General features: G+C 36.0%; 1 protein-coding gene across 1 annotated transcript in view; it reads left to right on the top strand.

The window, feature by feature from the left end:
* Positions 1–15,250, top strand: part of STK31 (serine/threonine kinase 31) — an 82,024-nt gene that overhangs the window by 11,275 nt on the left and 55,499 nt on the right. The window contains exons 5-8 of the mRNA XM_019651992.1: positions 4,880–4,954; positions 6,989–7,147; positions 13,228–13,586; positions 14,782–14,956. Coding sequence (XP_019507537.1) covers positions 4,880–4,954; positions 6,989–7,147; positions 13,228–13,586; positions 14,782–14,956 — 768 coding nt within the window. The remainder of the gene's footprint in view (positions 1–4,879; positions 4,955–6,988; positions 7,148–13,227; positions 13,587–14,781; positions 14,957–15,250) is intronic.

Raw genomic sequence — 15,250 nt, 5'->3', positions numbered from 1 at the left:
GGCCGCTCACGGCGGCTGCTGGCCGCTCACGCTGGCTGCTGGCTACACACGGTAGCCCATGGCAACCCACTGCAGCAGGGGCTGCAGCCCACGCCGTCGCTGGCGACTCAGGCAGCCCAACTCCAGGTTGAGCTGTTGTTCAGTATCTTAGCTGCAGAGGGCAGTGTCACTGGCCCTCATATGTGGGATCGGAACCGCGGCCCTCTGGCGTCCCAAGCCAGCTCTTAACCATTGCGCCACTCGGCTGGCCCGATGATTTTTTTTTAACTAAGGTATAACTTACATACAGTAAAATGTATATCTCTTTAAGTATACAGCCTGATGAGTTTTTACATATGTATGCATCTGTATAATTGCCACTGAGATCAACATACAGTTCCATCACACCAGAGAATTCTCTCAGGCCGCTACTCAGTCATTTCATGGTCAGTAGTCCTCCTAACAGAGTTAATTATTGTTCTGGCTTCTGTCACTATAGATTCATTTGCCTGTTCTTAAGTCGTTAATAGTATACTTTTTAATATATACCTGGCTTCTTTTGTTCAGCATATTTTCTGAGATTCATCCATATTATTGTGTGTATTGGTATATTGGTAGTTTGTTCTGTTTCAAGCTGTGCAGTATTTCATTGTATAAATATATCACAATTTATCTGTTCTCCCTTGGTGGACATTTGGATTGTTTGTAGTTTTTGGCTACTGTGAATGAAACTGCTATGAAATTTTTATACAAGCCTTCTGCTGGGTGTACGAGTATTAACATTTCTTTTGAGTATATATCTAGCAGTAGAATTGCTAAGTCGTAGGGTAGGCATGTTTTTCTTTAGTAGGTACTGGCCAAACCGTTTGGCAAACAGTATCAAACCAATTTGTATTTTTACCAGCAAAGTATTAGAGTTCCAGTTCCTCCCATGTCCATACCAGTCCTTTGCATTGTCATCTTTTTAATTTTAGCCATTTTGGCTGGTATGTAGTGTTATCTTGTGATTTTAATTTTATTTTCCTGATGGGTACTGAACTTAATCATGTTTTCATAATTTTATTAGTCATTTGGATATCTTCTTTTGTGAAGTGCCTATTTAAATCTTTGCCCCATTTTCAGGTTGTTTGTGTTGAGGCACAGCTAGGATAAATTTATGAAAGTCACCAGGTAGTTAATGATGGATTAAGTATTCAAACTCACAGAGCCTACTTCCTTAACTGTTATCCTATATTGGAATAATTAATGAATTGTGGTAGATCCTTTTTTTGGAATACTAAGTAATCATTTTGGGGACTCATACTAGTGTAAGGTAAACATGAAATTTAAGGAGGCACTTATGCAAGTGCAGGGTTGGTAGCTTAGAGTGAATGCCTCTTTACATTTTGTGTGCTGGGTGCCTTGCTTGCCTTACGCAGCTCCAAGCTGTGGTTATTTAAATGAGGGGGGAGGTAGGTCTCTATTTTGCTATGGAATCAGGTGCAAAATAGTGTATATAAAATGAGCCCATTTGTGTAAATAAAAAAGCATAAACATTTTAGTATATGTGCAAAATAAGTGTAAATGTAAAATTATTTTCAGAGTGCATGTTGAAGAAGGTTGGGAAGGAAGTCTTATTCTTTATCCTTTTTCATATACTTTGATTTTCTTTTAATAACATGCCTGTTTTATTTTTAAATAAAAAAACCCCAATGGCATATATAAAAATGTGTAAAAAGAAGAAATTTAGAAGGAAGGAAGCAATGTAGCTTGGAGTTGAGCATCAGAATGGGTAAGGTAATACAATTTGTAAAGATTTTAGGTTTTTTGGCATTCTAGTAGTCTATGACTATTTTTAATAGTATTAAAAATGAAGACATACCCACTTTTCCTCTGTTGAGTGCAAAACAGATTACTTGCTTTACAAAAAATTCAAACTAGTTTCAGTAATAGACATCTCATTATAAATGATTACTCAATCACTCTGATTATCCATGAATGGATTATACTTTGTAAAGTTTCCTTAGTGATTGAGTGGTTCTCTCCCTCTCACCATGTAGGCAGGTCATGGGCTATGAATAGTGGAGTTGTGAGAAGAAGATTGGAACTAGGCACAATGGGATTATGTTATAGACACAAATAAATATTTGGGAGAGACTTGTATTTATGATGGTTGTGATTATCCTCACTAGCAGAGTCAAGAACTTCAGATTCCTTCACATGCTTGGGTCCCAGCTCTGTTCCTACTTAGACTGGATTGCAGTGATACACCATTTCTGTCACTTGGCTTATATTCAGTTGTTCATTTTATTGGCATATTATTACAAAGTCTTAACTAAAGATGATGTGATCTTTTGCAGAGTTTGAAATTGAATAGGACTGTAGACTATCAGCTATTTTTGCTGCTTAAACATGTTTGCTTGCTGAAATATGAAGTAAGATAGTTGGGAGAGAGTACCATGCCATTTGTGCCTTCTCTTGCCCTCCAGTTGCTGAGTGGTAGCCAGGGGAACCAGAGTCAAGTGCTAATTGAGTATACCTATCCTTTATAGCATTTGCTTTGTTAGATATCCATTTGTGTGTCTGACTTGATTTGTACTTTGTCGCTTTGGGGAGTTGAGGATTTTTACGTTTCACACTGTATTCCTTTTTGCTTTGAAATCTGTGAATTTGTCCTAGTTCAGTGTGATACACTTACATTTAATTTTGTACTGTGTCACTTGAAGCAGTGTTCCTCAACCTTTTTTTTATTATGCCCTTCTAAAACATGTTTTCTCTAATGAGTCTCTTTCCCTGAAGACAGTTTAACACCACAGATAATACTGTATATCTGTTTATGTTGTCAGGTAGGATTGAACTTTGGAGGGCTACAAACCATTGTAATACCTAAGATACCTGCCCCCTCCCAACCAGTTTTCACTCCCTTGGGAATAATATTCCCCTCATTGAGAATGAATGATTCAAAGTGGTTATCAATGTGGGGTGATTTTGTATTTCCTACTTACACTCCCAGGGGATACTTTGCAATGTTTTGGAGACCTTTTTGGTTGTCACAACTTGAGGGGGTATTACTGGTATCTTGTAGGTAGAGACCAGGGGGGATACTGCTGAACATCCTACAGTGGATAGGACAACCATTCCCTCCCTACCCGCTGCAAAGGATTATCCTGTCTCACATGTCAGTGGTGCTGAGGTTAGGGAATTGACTTCAAGTATATACATTTTTCTCTTTGTTTTATTAAACATAATTAAATTATAAATTTAAAATAAATGGTAGTTCAGTATTAAGGATATTATCTAATTTACTTTTGTCCACTTAATAGCCCTAAAATCCTTAAATATAAAGTAAAAAATACAAAAATCTTTTTTGGCTGATAGGACATATGGATCTCACCATGGTTGATAATTAGACTTAAGTGGCATGTACTTGGCATGTTTATGTTTTAGCAATTAATTGTACTGGTTATGTTTTCATACATTGAAACAGCATAATTTCAAGTCTTTGATGTTTGTGCCTTTTTTTTTTACACTGAAGTGTAGTTGACATACAATATTATATTAGTTTCAGGTGTACACCATAGTGATTGAACATTTATGTTGCTTATGAAGTGATCACCATGTAAATCCAGTAACCATCTGACACTACACAAAGTTATTGTGGTGTTAATAACTATATTCCCTATGTTGTACATTACATACCCATACCTTATTTAAGTATTTTATAACTGGAACTTTGTACTTCTTAATCCCCTTCACCCTTTTTGCCCATCCCCCTCAAACATCAGTTTGTTCTCTGTATCTATGAGTTTGGACCTGTTTGTTCGTTTATTTTGTTTTTTAGATTCCACACATAAGTGAAATCATACGGTATTAATTTGTCTTTATCTGACTTACTTCACTTAGCATAATACCCTCTAGGTTCATCCATGTTGTCACAAATGACAATATTTCATTCTTTTTTTTTAAAGATTTTATTGGGGACTTGGGGGAGGGGAACAGTGTTGGGGAATTGGGGGAGGGGAACAGCCAAGTTGTTGTCCTTCAGTCTTAGTTGTGGAGGGCACAGCTAGCTCAGCTCCAAGTCCAGTTGCGCCACTCAGCTCTCCCCAACTGGCAGCCTTGTTGTTAAGAGCACATGCTGTATCCCCTGAGTAACCCTGGTGGCAGCTCAGCTCAAGGTGCCGAGTTCAGTCTTTAGTTGCGGGCGGGTGTGTAGCCCACCATTCTCGAACAGGCAGCCTTGTTGTTAGGAGCACGTGCTCTCACCAGCTGAGCCATCCTGCCACCTGTTGGCAGCTCAGCTCGGGCGCAGCTCAGTGGCCCGTGTGGGAATCGAACCGACGACCCTGTTGCTCAGAGCTCGCGCTCTTGGGGAAGCTCTTAACCAACTGAGCCACTTCACTGGCCCAAGATTTCATTCTTTCTTGTGGCCCAGTAATAGTCCATTGTATGTGATATATACTTTATTTATGTACCTTCTTTATTCATTTATGTATTGATAGACACCTAGGATGCTTCCGTACCTTGGCTATTGTAAATAATGCTTTAATGAACGTAGGGTGCATACATCTCCAAAGAATACATAAACAGTAATTTGTGCCTTCTGTTTGAGTTTTCTGTTTTTTTATGTTTTTCCTTTCCCCTTTTTTTGAGAGGCAGAATAGCATAATGGACTCTGAGGTCAGATGGCCTTAATTTGAATTCTGGCTCTGATGCTTATTACAGTAGCTTATGACTTTGGGTATATAATGGTGAAAACAAAGTACCTACTTCATAGGGTTGTTGTGAGAATAAAATAAGTTATAAAGTGCTTATTGACATATAGTAAGTGCTTAATAAATTCTAACCATTATTCTGATTTACTTAGCATGCTTTGATTCATTAAAATGTCAAATAATGTTACTTTTTTTTCTCTTTGTAGATTTATGGTGGATTATTTTCTGAAGATCAATGTTGGTACAGATGCAAAATACTGAAAATCATCAGTGATGAAAAGGCAGGAACAGTGTTGAGTTCTTTTGCCCTGAGGAGTATTTATTCTTGTTCTAAAATTTGATGCTTATTTAGCCCTTCATTGCTTATTAAAAATAGTAATAAAATCTGGTTCAAAGAACTTGTAAACAGATTAAAACATAAGTTTTTTTTCCTGGTGAACATAAATGAATCGCTTAAAAAATTCAAGTCAGATTCAGAAATATTCTTCTGAATTTAAGTTGTTATATAATCACCCCAGATTGTCTAAGAATAGATTACATAATTTGTGGATTATTTTTGGTACCAGTTGGTTTTTTGCACCTCAGTTCTTTTTTTTTTACATGGGTAATTTTTACTTTGTTTTTATTTTTTCTTAAAAACATCTAACTTTTATTTACTTTGAATTTTTTGTACCTAAATATCACCATTAAATACTGCCTGGCTATAAAGTCCTGTTTTGAAGTGTAGAGATGGAATGATAGCTTTAAGAATGTAGTAGATATTGCAGAATATATTGAATCGAGAATCTAGGGGGCGGTAAGCTTCTGTCTATACACATTTAGTGGCACAACTAAACTAAAGACAGGTAGACGTGTAAAACTTGCAGTTGGAAGAAAAATCCGATTCAGGAGTGAACTGAGGTGCTTGGTTGCTGATACAACCTTCCCTGGCTTTCAGAGAATAAGTTTTTGTCAATATAAAAAAACCAATTGTACAAAATCCCTATCAGAAGAAACAGCAACAGGAGAGATTAAATTGTTGCCACGTGCCAATCTGAGTGATGGGTTCTAGCCAGAGTGAAGGAAGCAGGGCTGGCTGGAGGCTGGAAATCTGGCTGGTGGCTGCAGCTAAAGTTCAGGATCTAGGGTAGAACAGTGGCCTGGGAAAGTTAGTGCACGCCTCAAAAAATCCTTGCTTTCTGAATCAGTTCCTAGGACACTTTTCTCAAACAGGATTTGTACCTCAGTTCTTAATAATTATGTTTAATTCTTGCTGAGTACCTTTAAAGGTTCATTCTATTAAGTTGAGTAGGAAAAGAACACTTTATTGATCCTGAAGTTATGTTGATCTTTTACTTAGTTGATGTGCATATTATTAATATTGAAGATTGGTTGTAGCTTTCTCATGCCTTGGTTTAAATGTAATGAATTTTCTTTGTATCTAGCTATTTTATTTTTGAATTTGTGGGAGATTTTTAACGGGATTTGTGGAGAGGAGATTCTGAATAGCTGTTTGGTAACAATTGTACATTGCAAGCTATGTAAAAGCATCTATTTAGGTTTTCCTTTACTTTTTTTTTTTCCCTATGGTGGCTTTTCTGGAATTAAAATATTTTGTAATACATATGTTTTATAAATATTTTTCTTGGTGTAATTGGACGGTAAGATTAAACAATTGGAGTAAAGTTCCAAATAACTTAAAAAAAATCTCATGATTTATTACTCTCATAGGTAATGGTTTATTTTAGTGAAATAGACCTTTTCCCCACAATTTGACAACTGGAGATGATATTTGCATTTGTTTTTTGGTTTGGCGATAGCTTTTTAAATTAAAGGGCAAGATGACTTTGACCTTGCGATAAACTTTTTTTTTTTTAACTCTTTAAACAGATATAGATCTGGAGGTAAGGGGGAATTTGATTTCATTTCCAAGGTCTAATAGCTGAAGTGGGTTTAATTCTATCAAAGGTAGCTTGATAACTCTGCCTTTTCAGATTTTATTGTTTCCAACTTGAATTTCAGAATGTTGATTGATTTTAACATTTGAGATAGGAGAGGGTAGGGACATAAACTTAATAGATTTGTTTACTTAAATACCAGTTTAAAAAAAAGGTAAAATAAATGGTACTGTTGGAAGTAGTACTGTTTGGTACTAGTTAAACTATCCTTATTTTGAGAATATTGCTGGTGCTCTCATTTCTGAATACATTTTGTCAATTTGAGGTAAAATGCTATCTTGATTTATAGATAATTAACAGAAAGCAGCATGTTGGTGGTTTCTTTGGAGATATTTAATCTAAGTTCCATATTAGTATTTGTTTCATTTTTTCCCCCAGTGCCTGGTCAGGTACATTGACTATGGAAATACTGAAATTTTAAATCGATCTGATATAGTGGAGATTCCTTCGGATTTGCAATTTTCTAGCGTTGCCAAAAAGTATAGACTTTGGGGACTACAGATTCCTTCTGGCCAAGAAGTTACCCAGTTTGATCAGGCAAGTCACAGATTTTTAAATATTTTTTGTTAATGGAAATAAAACTATGTGCTTGAAGCAAAGTATGTATAAATTCCACTAATTTTTTGAATGTAAAAAATCTGTATAAATTAGTGAAAAAATATGATTTATCGAATAATTCAAAAGCAAATATATAATGCTATATTTGTGCTCATCTTTTGCTAGGTAAACATCTTGATCAGATAAAAGTGATATATATGCATATATATATTTTTTTAATGAATGTAAATATTTTCTTCTGATGTGAAAGCTTAAAGGGATAGTCTCTTATATGATGGAAAAAAATGATGAATATAATTATTCTGTTGTCTTTTTGCTTTTAAGTAAGTATTTATTAAGGTCCGGCCGAGTGGTTCAGTTGGTTAAGAGCTCGCTCAAGAGTTTGCTCTCTGAGCAACAGCAGTTCGATGCCTGGCCCGACCTGAGCTGCCACTGAGCTGCCAAAAGGTGGCAGGATGGCTCAGCTAAAAAAAAAAAAGAAAGTATTTATTAGCTAAAAATGATCTTTAACATGGCTATGGCCATAAATACCACAAATTTTAAATTAGTGAAGTTGTAAATCCTATTTTATCATATGGCAGAAGCTCATACTGTTTGATGAGGTAATTGGCAGGGATGTTCTGCTAATCTAGATTCTAGTTTGTATTCATTTCCCTTAAATTTTGGGTTAGTAACCTAATTCTGGAAGACATCTGATAATTTCAGGGGTGGTCTTATAGGAATTCTACCTTTTAAATCTGCAATAATGATGTTCTTTTGGTGAGTGTTACTGCTGTTGAGGGGATATTATATTGCAAGGTAGTAATGAGATTAGTATTTCTTTTTTAGCAGCTCAAATGACTTATGTGAAAAATGATTTAATCAGTACTATAAGGAATAGTAAATTTGGAAACCTTCTATTTGCCCCTTTTTTTTGGAGAATCTTGTAGGCTATATTATGTATAGTTTTGTCTGCACTGTAGTTATTTATAAGAAACATTGCTGTAACTAGAACTCAGACTTTCATAAATGTAAAGTAAAGCATATATTATTGTAAAGTTACACTCTATTTTTGGTTTAAAATCTAAAGTTTATTAACTTTTTTCTTTAATATAAATGTTTAGACCAAAGTAGTGGCTTGAATTTCTTGTATACTTAGAACCCTAGAATCTTAAATTTACAGACCTTAATCTACTCTTAATTAAATGACTTACTTAAAGTCATTAAGCTAATTAATTAGGGCTGAGCTAGGGCTAGAACTCAAGTTTTTTATTATTTTTAAAGTAAGATGATATAAAATTTATGTTGATTGAAACAAACATGAATCAAGAAAAAAAGTCATTTTTAAAAGTTAGTTTTGGAACTGAAGGAATAAACTTCAGTAATTGACGTTTTGAATGCTTCATAGACTGTTAATAGGTGGTACTGTTTGTATTTGCATGCTTAAATTCAGTAAAAAGACTATTGATTGAAGTTGCGCTAATTACAATTAGCAAAATAAATGTTTTCTGGAATAATATTTATTATCTTTTGCCCTGAGGAGTATTTATTCTTGTTCTANTGCTTCACTGGCCCAAGTTGGCACCATCATTGCGCTCTTCCCAGGTGAGGCAGATCAGTCGCTGGCTTCTGGACGGCCACTCACTGCGGCTGCTGGCCGCTCATGCTGGCTGCTGGCTACACATGGTAGCCCATGGCAACCCACCTGCCATCACCTGTGACTCACGGCAGCCCAGCTCCAGGTTGAGCTGTTGTCCAGCATCTTAGCTGTAGAGGGCAGTATCACTGGCCCTCATGTGGGATCCGAACTGGGACCTTCTGGCATCCCATGCCAGCTCTTAACCAACGCGCCACTCGGCCGGCCCTATACACATTTTAAGAAAGGAAAAAACTGTATTAAAATTGTAATACTCAATATATACCAATAACAAAAGATAAATACGCATCACGTTTGACTTCTGCAATTACAAGAGGTGCTCAAAGTGGTTACCATCAGCGTTCAGACACTTCTGATTATGACGAACTACTGCTTGAGCAACGTTGACCAAAGTGTCCACTTGTATACATTTTTTTGGCACCCCCAATTTATTTATATATAAATATATATGTAAATATATATATTTATGTATATTTATATAGTTATAGTTGACATTCAGTATTATTTTATATTAGTTTCAGGTGTACAGTGCAGTGATTAGGCATTTATATAATTTATGAAGTGATTCCCCCAATAAGTTCAGTACCCATCTGACACCATACGTAGTTTTTACAGTATTATTGACTATATTTCCTGTACTGTATTTCACATCCCTATGACTATTTTGTGACTACCAATTTGTACTTCCTGAGCCCTTCACCTTTCTCATCCATCCCCCAATCCCTCTCCCATCAGCAACCATCAGTTCTCTGTATCTGAGTCTGTTTCTGTTTTGTTTGTTCTTTTAGTCTGTTCTTTAGATTCCACATATAATTGAGATCATATGGTATCTGTCTTTCTCAGCCTGACTTATTTCACTTAGCATTATATCCTCTAGGTTCATCCATGTTGTTGCAAATGGTAAGATTTCATTTTTTATGGCAGAGTAATGCTCCATTGTATAAGTGTACCACAGTTCATTATTTAGTAGCATGCTATTTAGCCTCCATGTGTTTGTGTGTTTTCAGTTTTATTCATTGTAATTGATATCAGAGAAGGCACTTGATATGATTTCAGTCTTCTTAAATTTATTGAGACTTGTTTTTCGGCCGAACATGTGGTCTATCCTGGAAAATGTTCCATGTGCACTTGAAAAGAATGTATATTCTGCTGCTTTGGGGTGAAATGGTCTAAAAATACCAATTAAATTCTTCTGGTCTAGTGTGTCATTTAAGGCCGCTGTTTCCATGTTGATTTTCTGTCTGGAAGATCTGTACATTGGTGACAACTGGGTGTTGAAGTTCCCTACCATGACGGTATTACTGTTGATCTCTGCCTTCGTGTCGGTTAATATTTGTTTTATACATTTAGGTGCTCCTGTGTTGGGTGCATAAATGTTTACCAGGTTTAATATCCTTTTATTGGATTGATCCCGTTTTTATTAGGTAATGTCCTTCTTTGTCTTTTTTTTTTAATTGGGGAATTGGGGGGATGGGAACAGTGCTGGGGAATTGGGGGAAGGGGAACAGACAAGTTGCTGTCCTTTTGTTCTTCAGTCNTTTATTTTATTTTACTTATATTAGCATTTACTTGATGCTCAATATACTTCCAGGCCATAATTTTTTGTTTCTTCTGGGAGATCTTTTTCTTCTGTGCAACCTCCTCTTCTGGTTTAGGCACAATCTGCTCTTTCTCAGTGAGGATCATCGCAGTGTGGCAGGGATAGCTCATGTATGGGTTAACCTTACCCTGAGCTCTGTAAGTTCTGCGAAACTTCTTGGGAACTTTGTTTACCTGCATGTGTTCAATGATATGTAAACCCTTAAGTTCAGCCTTACTCTCTGCATTCTTAAGCATGTGCAGTAAAAATTCTGCACTCTTTTTGGGCCACCAATCCTGTGTCCAATCCCATTGTTTGGCCTGGGCACACCTCCCAACTTCACCATTGTAACCACAGAATGACTCACATTGCTTTTATAACGTGACATCCTTTAGATACTTGGTGGCTTTTTGGGTATGCATACCCTTGATGGCCTGGGCAGTTTCATGAGTGTTCTTAAAATGAACCCATAGATTTGAACCTTTCGATTTACATGATTTTGTGGGGTTTTCTGGATCAAGTGAGTATTTTCAAGAGGTCACCTCAGGTCACTATGGGAAGAGCTAAAAGTTATTCTTGAATGTCTCTTCTTAAAAAGCTCATGGTTAGCCATTAATTCTTAGCTCAAGGCTGAAATGTAATTTCCTATATAAAATCTTAGTGCTAATACCCACCATCCATTCCCCTGCAGCTGTTTTAGTCACTCTGTATAGGACAGGTAGAGTTGTAATTTTTTCCTCCCCTCAGATAGTGAGCTTGGTAGAGACAAGACTGTCTTAGTAGAGGCAAGTATTTTATTCATTTGTCTATGCCTAATCTTCTGCTCCTGCCTGTTAGGTGTTACATGAGCATCCAATTTATCTAGCATTTGAACAAATGAGTGAATAGTAGGGATTCAGTTAAAAAAAAAAGACACTTCAAAGGGTATCCTGGCATCGAAATACCTTCAGCAAATTTTAAACCAATGCTTTCACACCCATGCTATAGCACAGTTGAAATGGATACCCAGAATCATGGCTACATATTGCTGAAGATAAAACAAAGATTAAATTATATCCTAAGTGCTTTTCTTACTTTAAAAGTTTTATGTAGAATCAGGGAATGAAAGCTAGAGATTGGAATTTGGGTTTAAGAGTTTAAATGCCTGTTAGCCTATTTTCTAATACATCCAGACAAAGTAAGGTAGACTAAAGTAGAATGTAAATAATGTTGTCTCGTTTCTGAATAAAGCAAACCAGTCTGGAAAACATCTTACAAAGGTGACATCTATTTTTAATGATTGAAAACTGGATGTTCTAAACCAATGGCCAGATTTATTTGAAAGGTAAATTTCATACCTTTTAAATAACTAAATATGTTTAAAAAATGCATATATATTTGGCACACAGGATATAATGGGGAATGTAACACATTTCTTACTATAAAATATTTGACATTTAAAAAACAACATATAAGATATTTATGATAAAGTATAATATTAAAATTCTTATGTATCATATTCTCTGTCTTTTTTTTATTTAAAATTTATTGGGTTGACAATTGTGTCATCCTTTTTGTTAGTTAGAGCTTAGGAAAATTCAGATTGTATTCCAAATTTGTGGTTAGAGTGTAGCAAAGTACTTTTAGGAATTTCAATATTCTGTAAGCAATTTGCTGTAAGCAAATCCTTATTAAAACTAAATCTCAAGATATCTTCCAATCTCTAATATATCTTAGAAACATCTGTGCTCAGTGCACAGGATAGATAATCAATAATTAAAAGTTAGTAAGTGCCTAATTACTCTTATGGCTTCTCATATGCCAGTTATACAAGTGTTACTCCCTTAAACAAAATTCTATTTAAGGGGGTTTTGAATTTAGGATTTCTAACATCTCATAATTTATAATTTCAATTTATTGATTTAAAAATATTTGACATTTTCTGCTTTGAGTTTGTTTTTTGCTCCTGCTCTTACCTCTCTTTAAAACCAGAGTGAAACTATTTTTATAGTTCTGTTGAATCTTAGCACCTTTTCTAGATACCAAAATTCATTTTTATGTGCTGCAGCTCCACAGGACACCATTATATTTAGTTAGGGCCAAAATGGTCAACACATCCTGATTGATTTTAAAAAAATATTCTAGGGCATTTTTTTTTTTTAAATTGGGGAACTGGAGGGGAATAGACAAATTGCTGTCCTTTTATTCTTCAGTCTAGTTGTGGAGGACGTCCCTTCACTGGCCCATGTTGATATTATCATTGTGCTCTTCCCGGGTGAGGCAGATTGGTTGCCGGCCTCTGGATGGCCGCTCACGGTGGCTCTTGGCAGCTCACGCCGGCTGCCGGCCGCTCACACTGGCTGCTGGCCACACACGGTAGCTTATGGCAGCCCACTGCAGCAGGGGCTGCAGCCTCATGGCGACTCATTGCAGCCCAGCTCCAGGTCGAGCTGTTGTTCACAATCTTAGCTGTAGAGGGCAGTGTCACTGGCCCTCATGTGGGATCCAAGCTGGGGCCCTACTGCACAGAGCTGGCGTCCTAAGCCAGCTGTTAACCAACGCGCCACTCGGCCGGCCCTCTAGGGCATTTAATTGGTACACAATTTAAAATTTATACATAATGGGTGCCTATACAGGTATTAGCTCTACTTCTGGAAAGGAAGATTTCATCAATTGTGTAACTGGAATATATTCATACACATGCAGAAGTATATTTACATATAGCCAATAATAAGGTAAGACCACTTCTATAGAGATTTGAGAATGAAGAGATAAGATTCTTGGAAAAACTGGGTAGAAATAAAATAAGTGAAAAAAACCATGTTGATATATCTGGTTTATGTCTTTTTTTCCTATCTTTCTTAGGGCAGAACCTTTTTGGGGAGCTTGATTTTTGAAAAGGAAATAAAAATGAAAATTAAAGCAACCTATCAAGATGGAACAGTTATTGCTCAGGCTGAATATGGCACTGTGGATATAGGGGAAGAGGTGGCTAAGAAAGGCTTTGCAGAAAAATGCAAACTAGCTTCCAGCAGTAACATCTGTGAGGAAAAAAAATCAGATCCTGGTCATCTTGTTCTCAGGAACCTCAAAGGCCCCATTCCCTTGTGGGGACATAGATCAAACCAGTCAACACTCAGCAGGCCAAAGTCACGCTTAAGTGGGAGGCTGACTCTTGACTTGAAGAATGAAACTGATGCAGGAAATCATGTGACATTTCCAAAGTAAGACTGTGGTGAGGTTTTTAGTCTTACCTAAATTTTAATTCATGTTACTATAGAAATTCTTGTCATAGTAGAAGTCAAGGCATGTGTTTTTGGAGTCCTCAGCTATGTCGATGATTTTGAGGAATGATACTGATTATTTCTATTTTTTTGGAACATGTATTATACTCTTGTTTAGCAGGAATATATATATATATATATATATATATTTTTTTTTTAAGAAATTTTATTGGGGAACTGTGTTTTTCCAGGACCCAGCAGCTCCAAGTCAAGTAGTTATTTCAATCTAGTTGTGGAGTGCGCAGCTCCTTGGCCCAAGTGGGAATCAAACCAGCAACCTTGGTGTTTTGAGCCTGCGCTCTAACCACCGAGGTAACCAGCTGCCCTTAGCAGGAATATTTTCATTAAAAGCCGTTTTGAAAGAAAAATCATGCCTGAATTGTTTAAAGTTTGTATACCAGCTCTTCATGTCAACTCTTGAATACATTCATCAAAAATAAAAATCTACCCCTAAATCTGAATGATTCAGGCAAAGTTAAAATGTCACATAAGCTTTGAAGTTTTTCCTGTGGCTTTAAGAATATTTTTTTGAGTGTCAGGGAATTGCCTTTCTTTTTAATAAAAGAGAGGCTCTTTGTTCTTCCTGTGAAAACTTATTGTGATGGAATTTGATTTTTACAAAAGGAGTTCACTTTTTAGATCATTTTGAATTATAAACTTCAAGCAGAAAACCACATTTGATGTTTATAAGTACCAAGCCATTTATATACCTCCGTATCATCCAACCCATGATGCCATGTGTTAGGTGATGCAGCTGTTTATTGAGATCTTATCAGTGCTTTAGGAACTAAACTGTCAAATGGAGTGGGGGTGATGGCGAGGAGGGTCAGAAGATACTGATACAGAATATGGTTCTTACTGTATTTGCTGGAGTTGGTGTTGCTACGAGCAAGTTGGAATATGTTTTTTTTGAGAGTTGGAGGCATTGTTTCTGAAGTATGACTTCAGTGGTAAAATCTAGTTTGTATTAAAATATTTTTTAATGTTGAACTACGTAAAGGTTTTAGATTAGTTTCCAAAATTAACTTAAAGATATATTCTGGTATAAACAGCCTAAGATAATTTAGTTTAAATTTCTGACTTCTGTCAGCCTTACACAGTTTGGTCTTTAAAATGAGTGAATTTGTTTTAATAGGGCAAGTTTGGCTGTTGGTGACTTTAACTTAAGGTCTAATGTCAGCCTGGCAAAAATTAAGCAGGACCAGAAACTAATTGAAGAAAATGAAAAGCTTAAATCAGAGAAGGAGGTTCTTCTTGAAAGTTATAAGGCATTAGAATCTAAAGTAGAACAGACTGCCCAGGAACTTCAGGTATGGTATGTTCAATGGCTTAAGGTAAAGAATTACGAATGGGAAATCTGTATATTCATCTACTCTTATTTGTTTAATTTTATGTCACTTTTCCTTTCCCCATTCGGTCATTCTCTCCTTCTTACTTTACATTTGTGTATAGATGAAATTTTTTCTTATGCTTCAAACTAATCTTTGAATTTCATTGGATGTTTAAAAGATTAGTAATTTCTCATTTACATTTCCTTTTATATTCTTTTAAAAACTGAAAGGAGAGAGAATTGAATGATTAATCCTTATGTACCCATCACCCAG

Source organism: Hipposideros armiger, unplaced genomic scaffold, assembly GCF_001890085.2.
Source record: "Hipposideros armiger isolate ML-2016 unplaced genomic scaffold, ASM189008v1 scaffold_171, whole genome shotgun sequence".
NCBI classification, from domain to species: Eukaryota; Metazoa; Chordata; class Mammalia; order Chiroptera; family Hipposideridae; genus Hipposideros; species Hipposideros armiger.
This window is presented reverse-complemented; position numbering and strand designations above follow the sequence as displayed.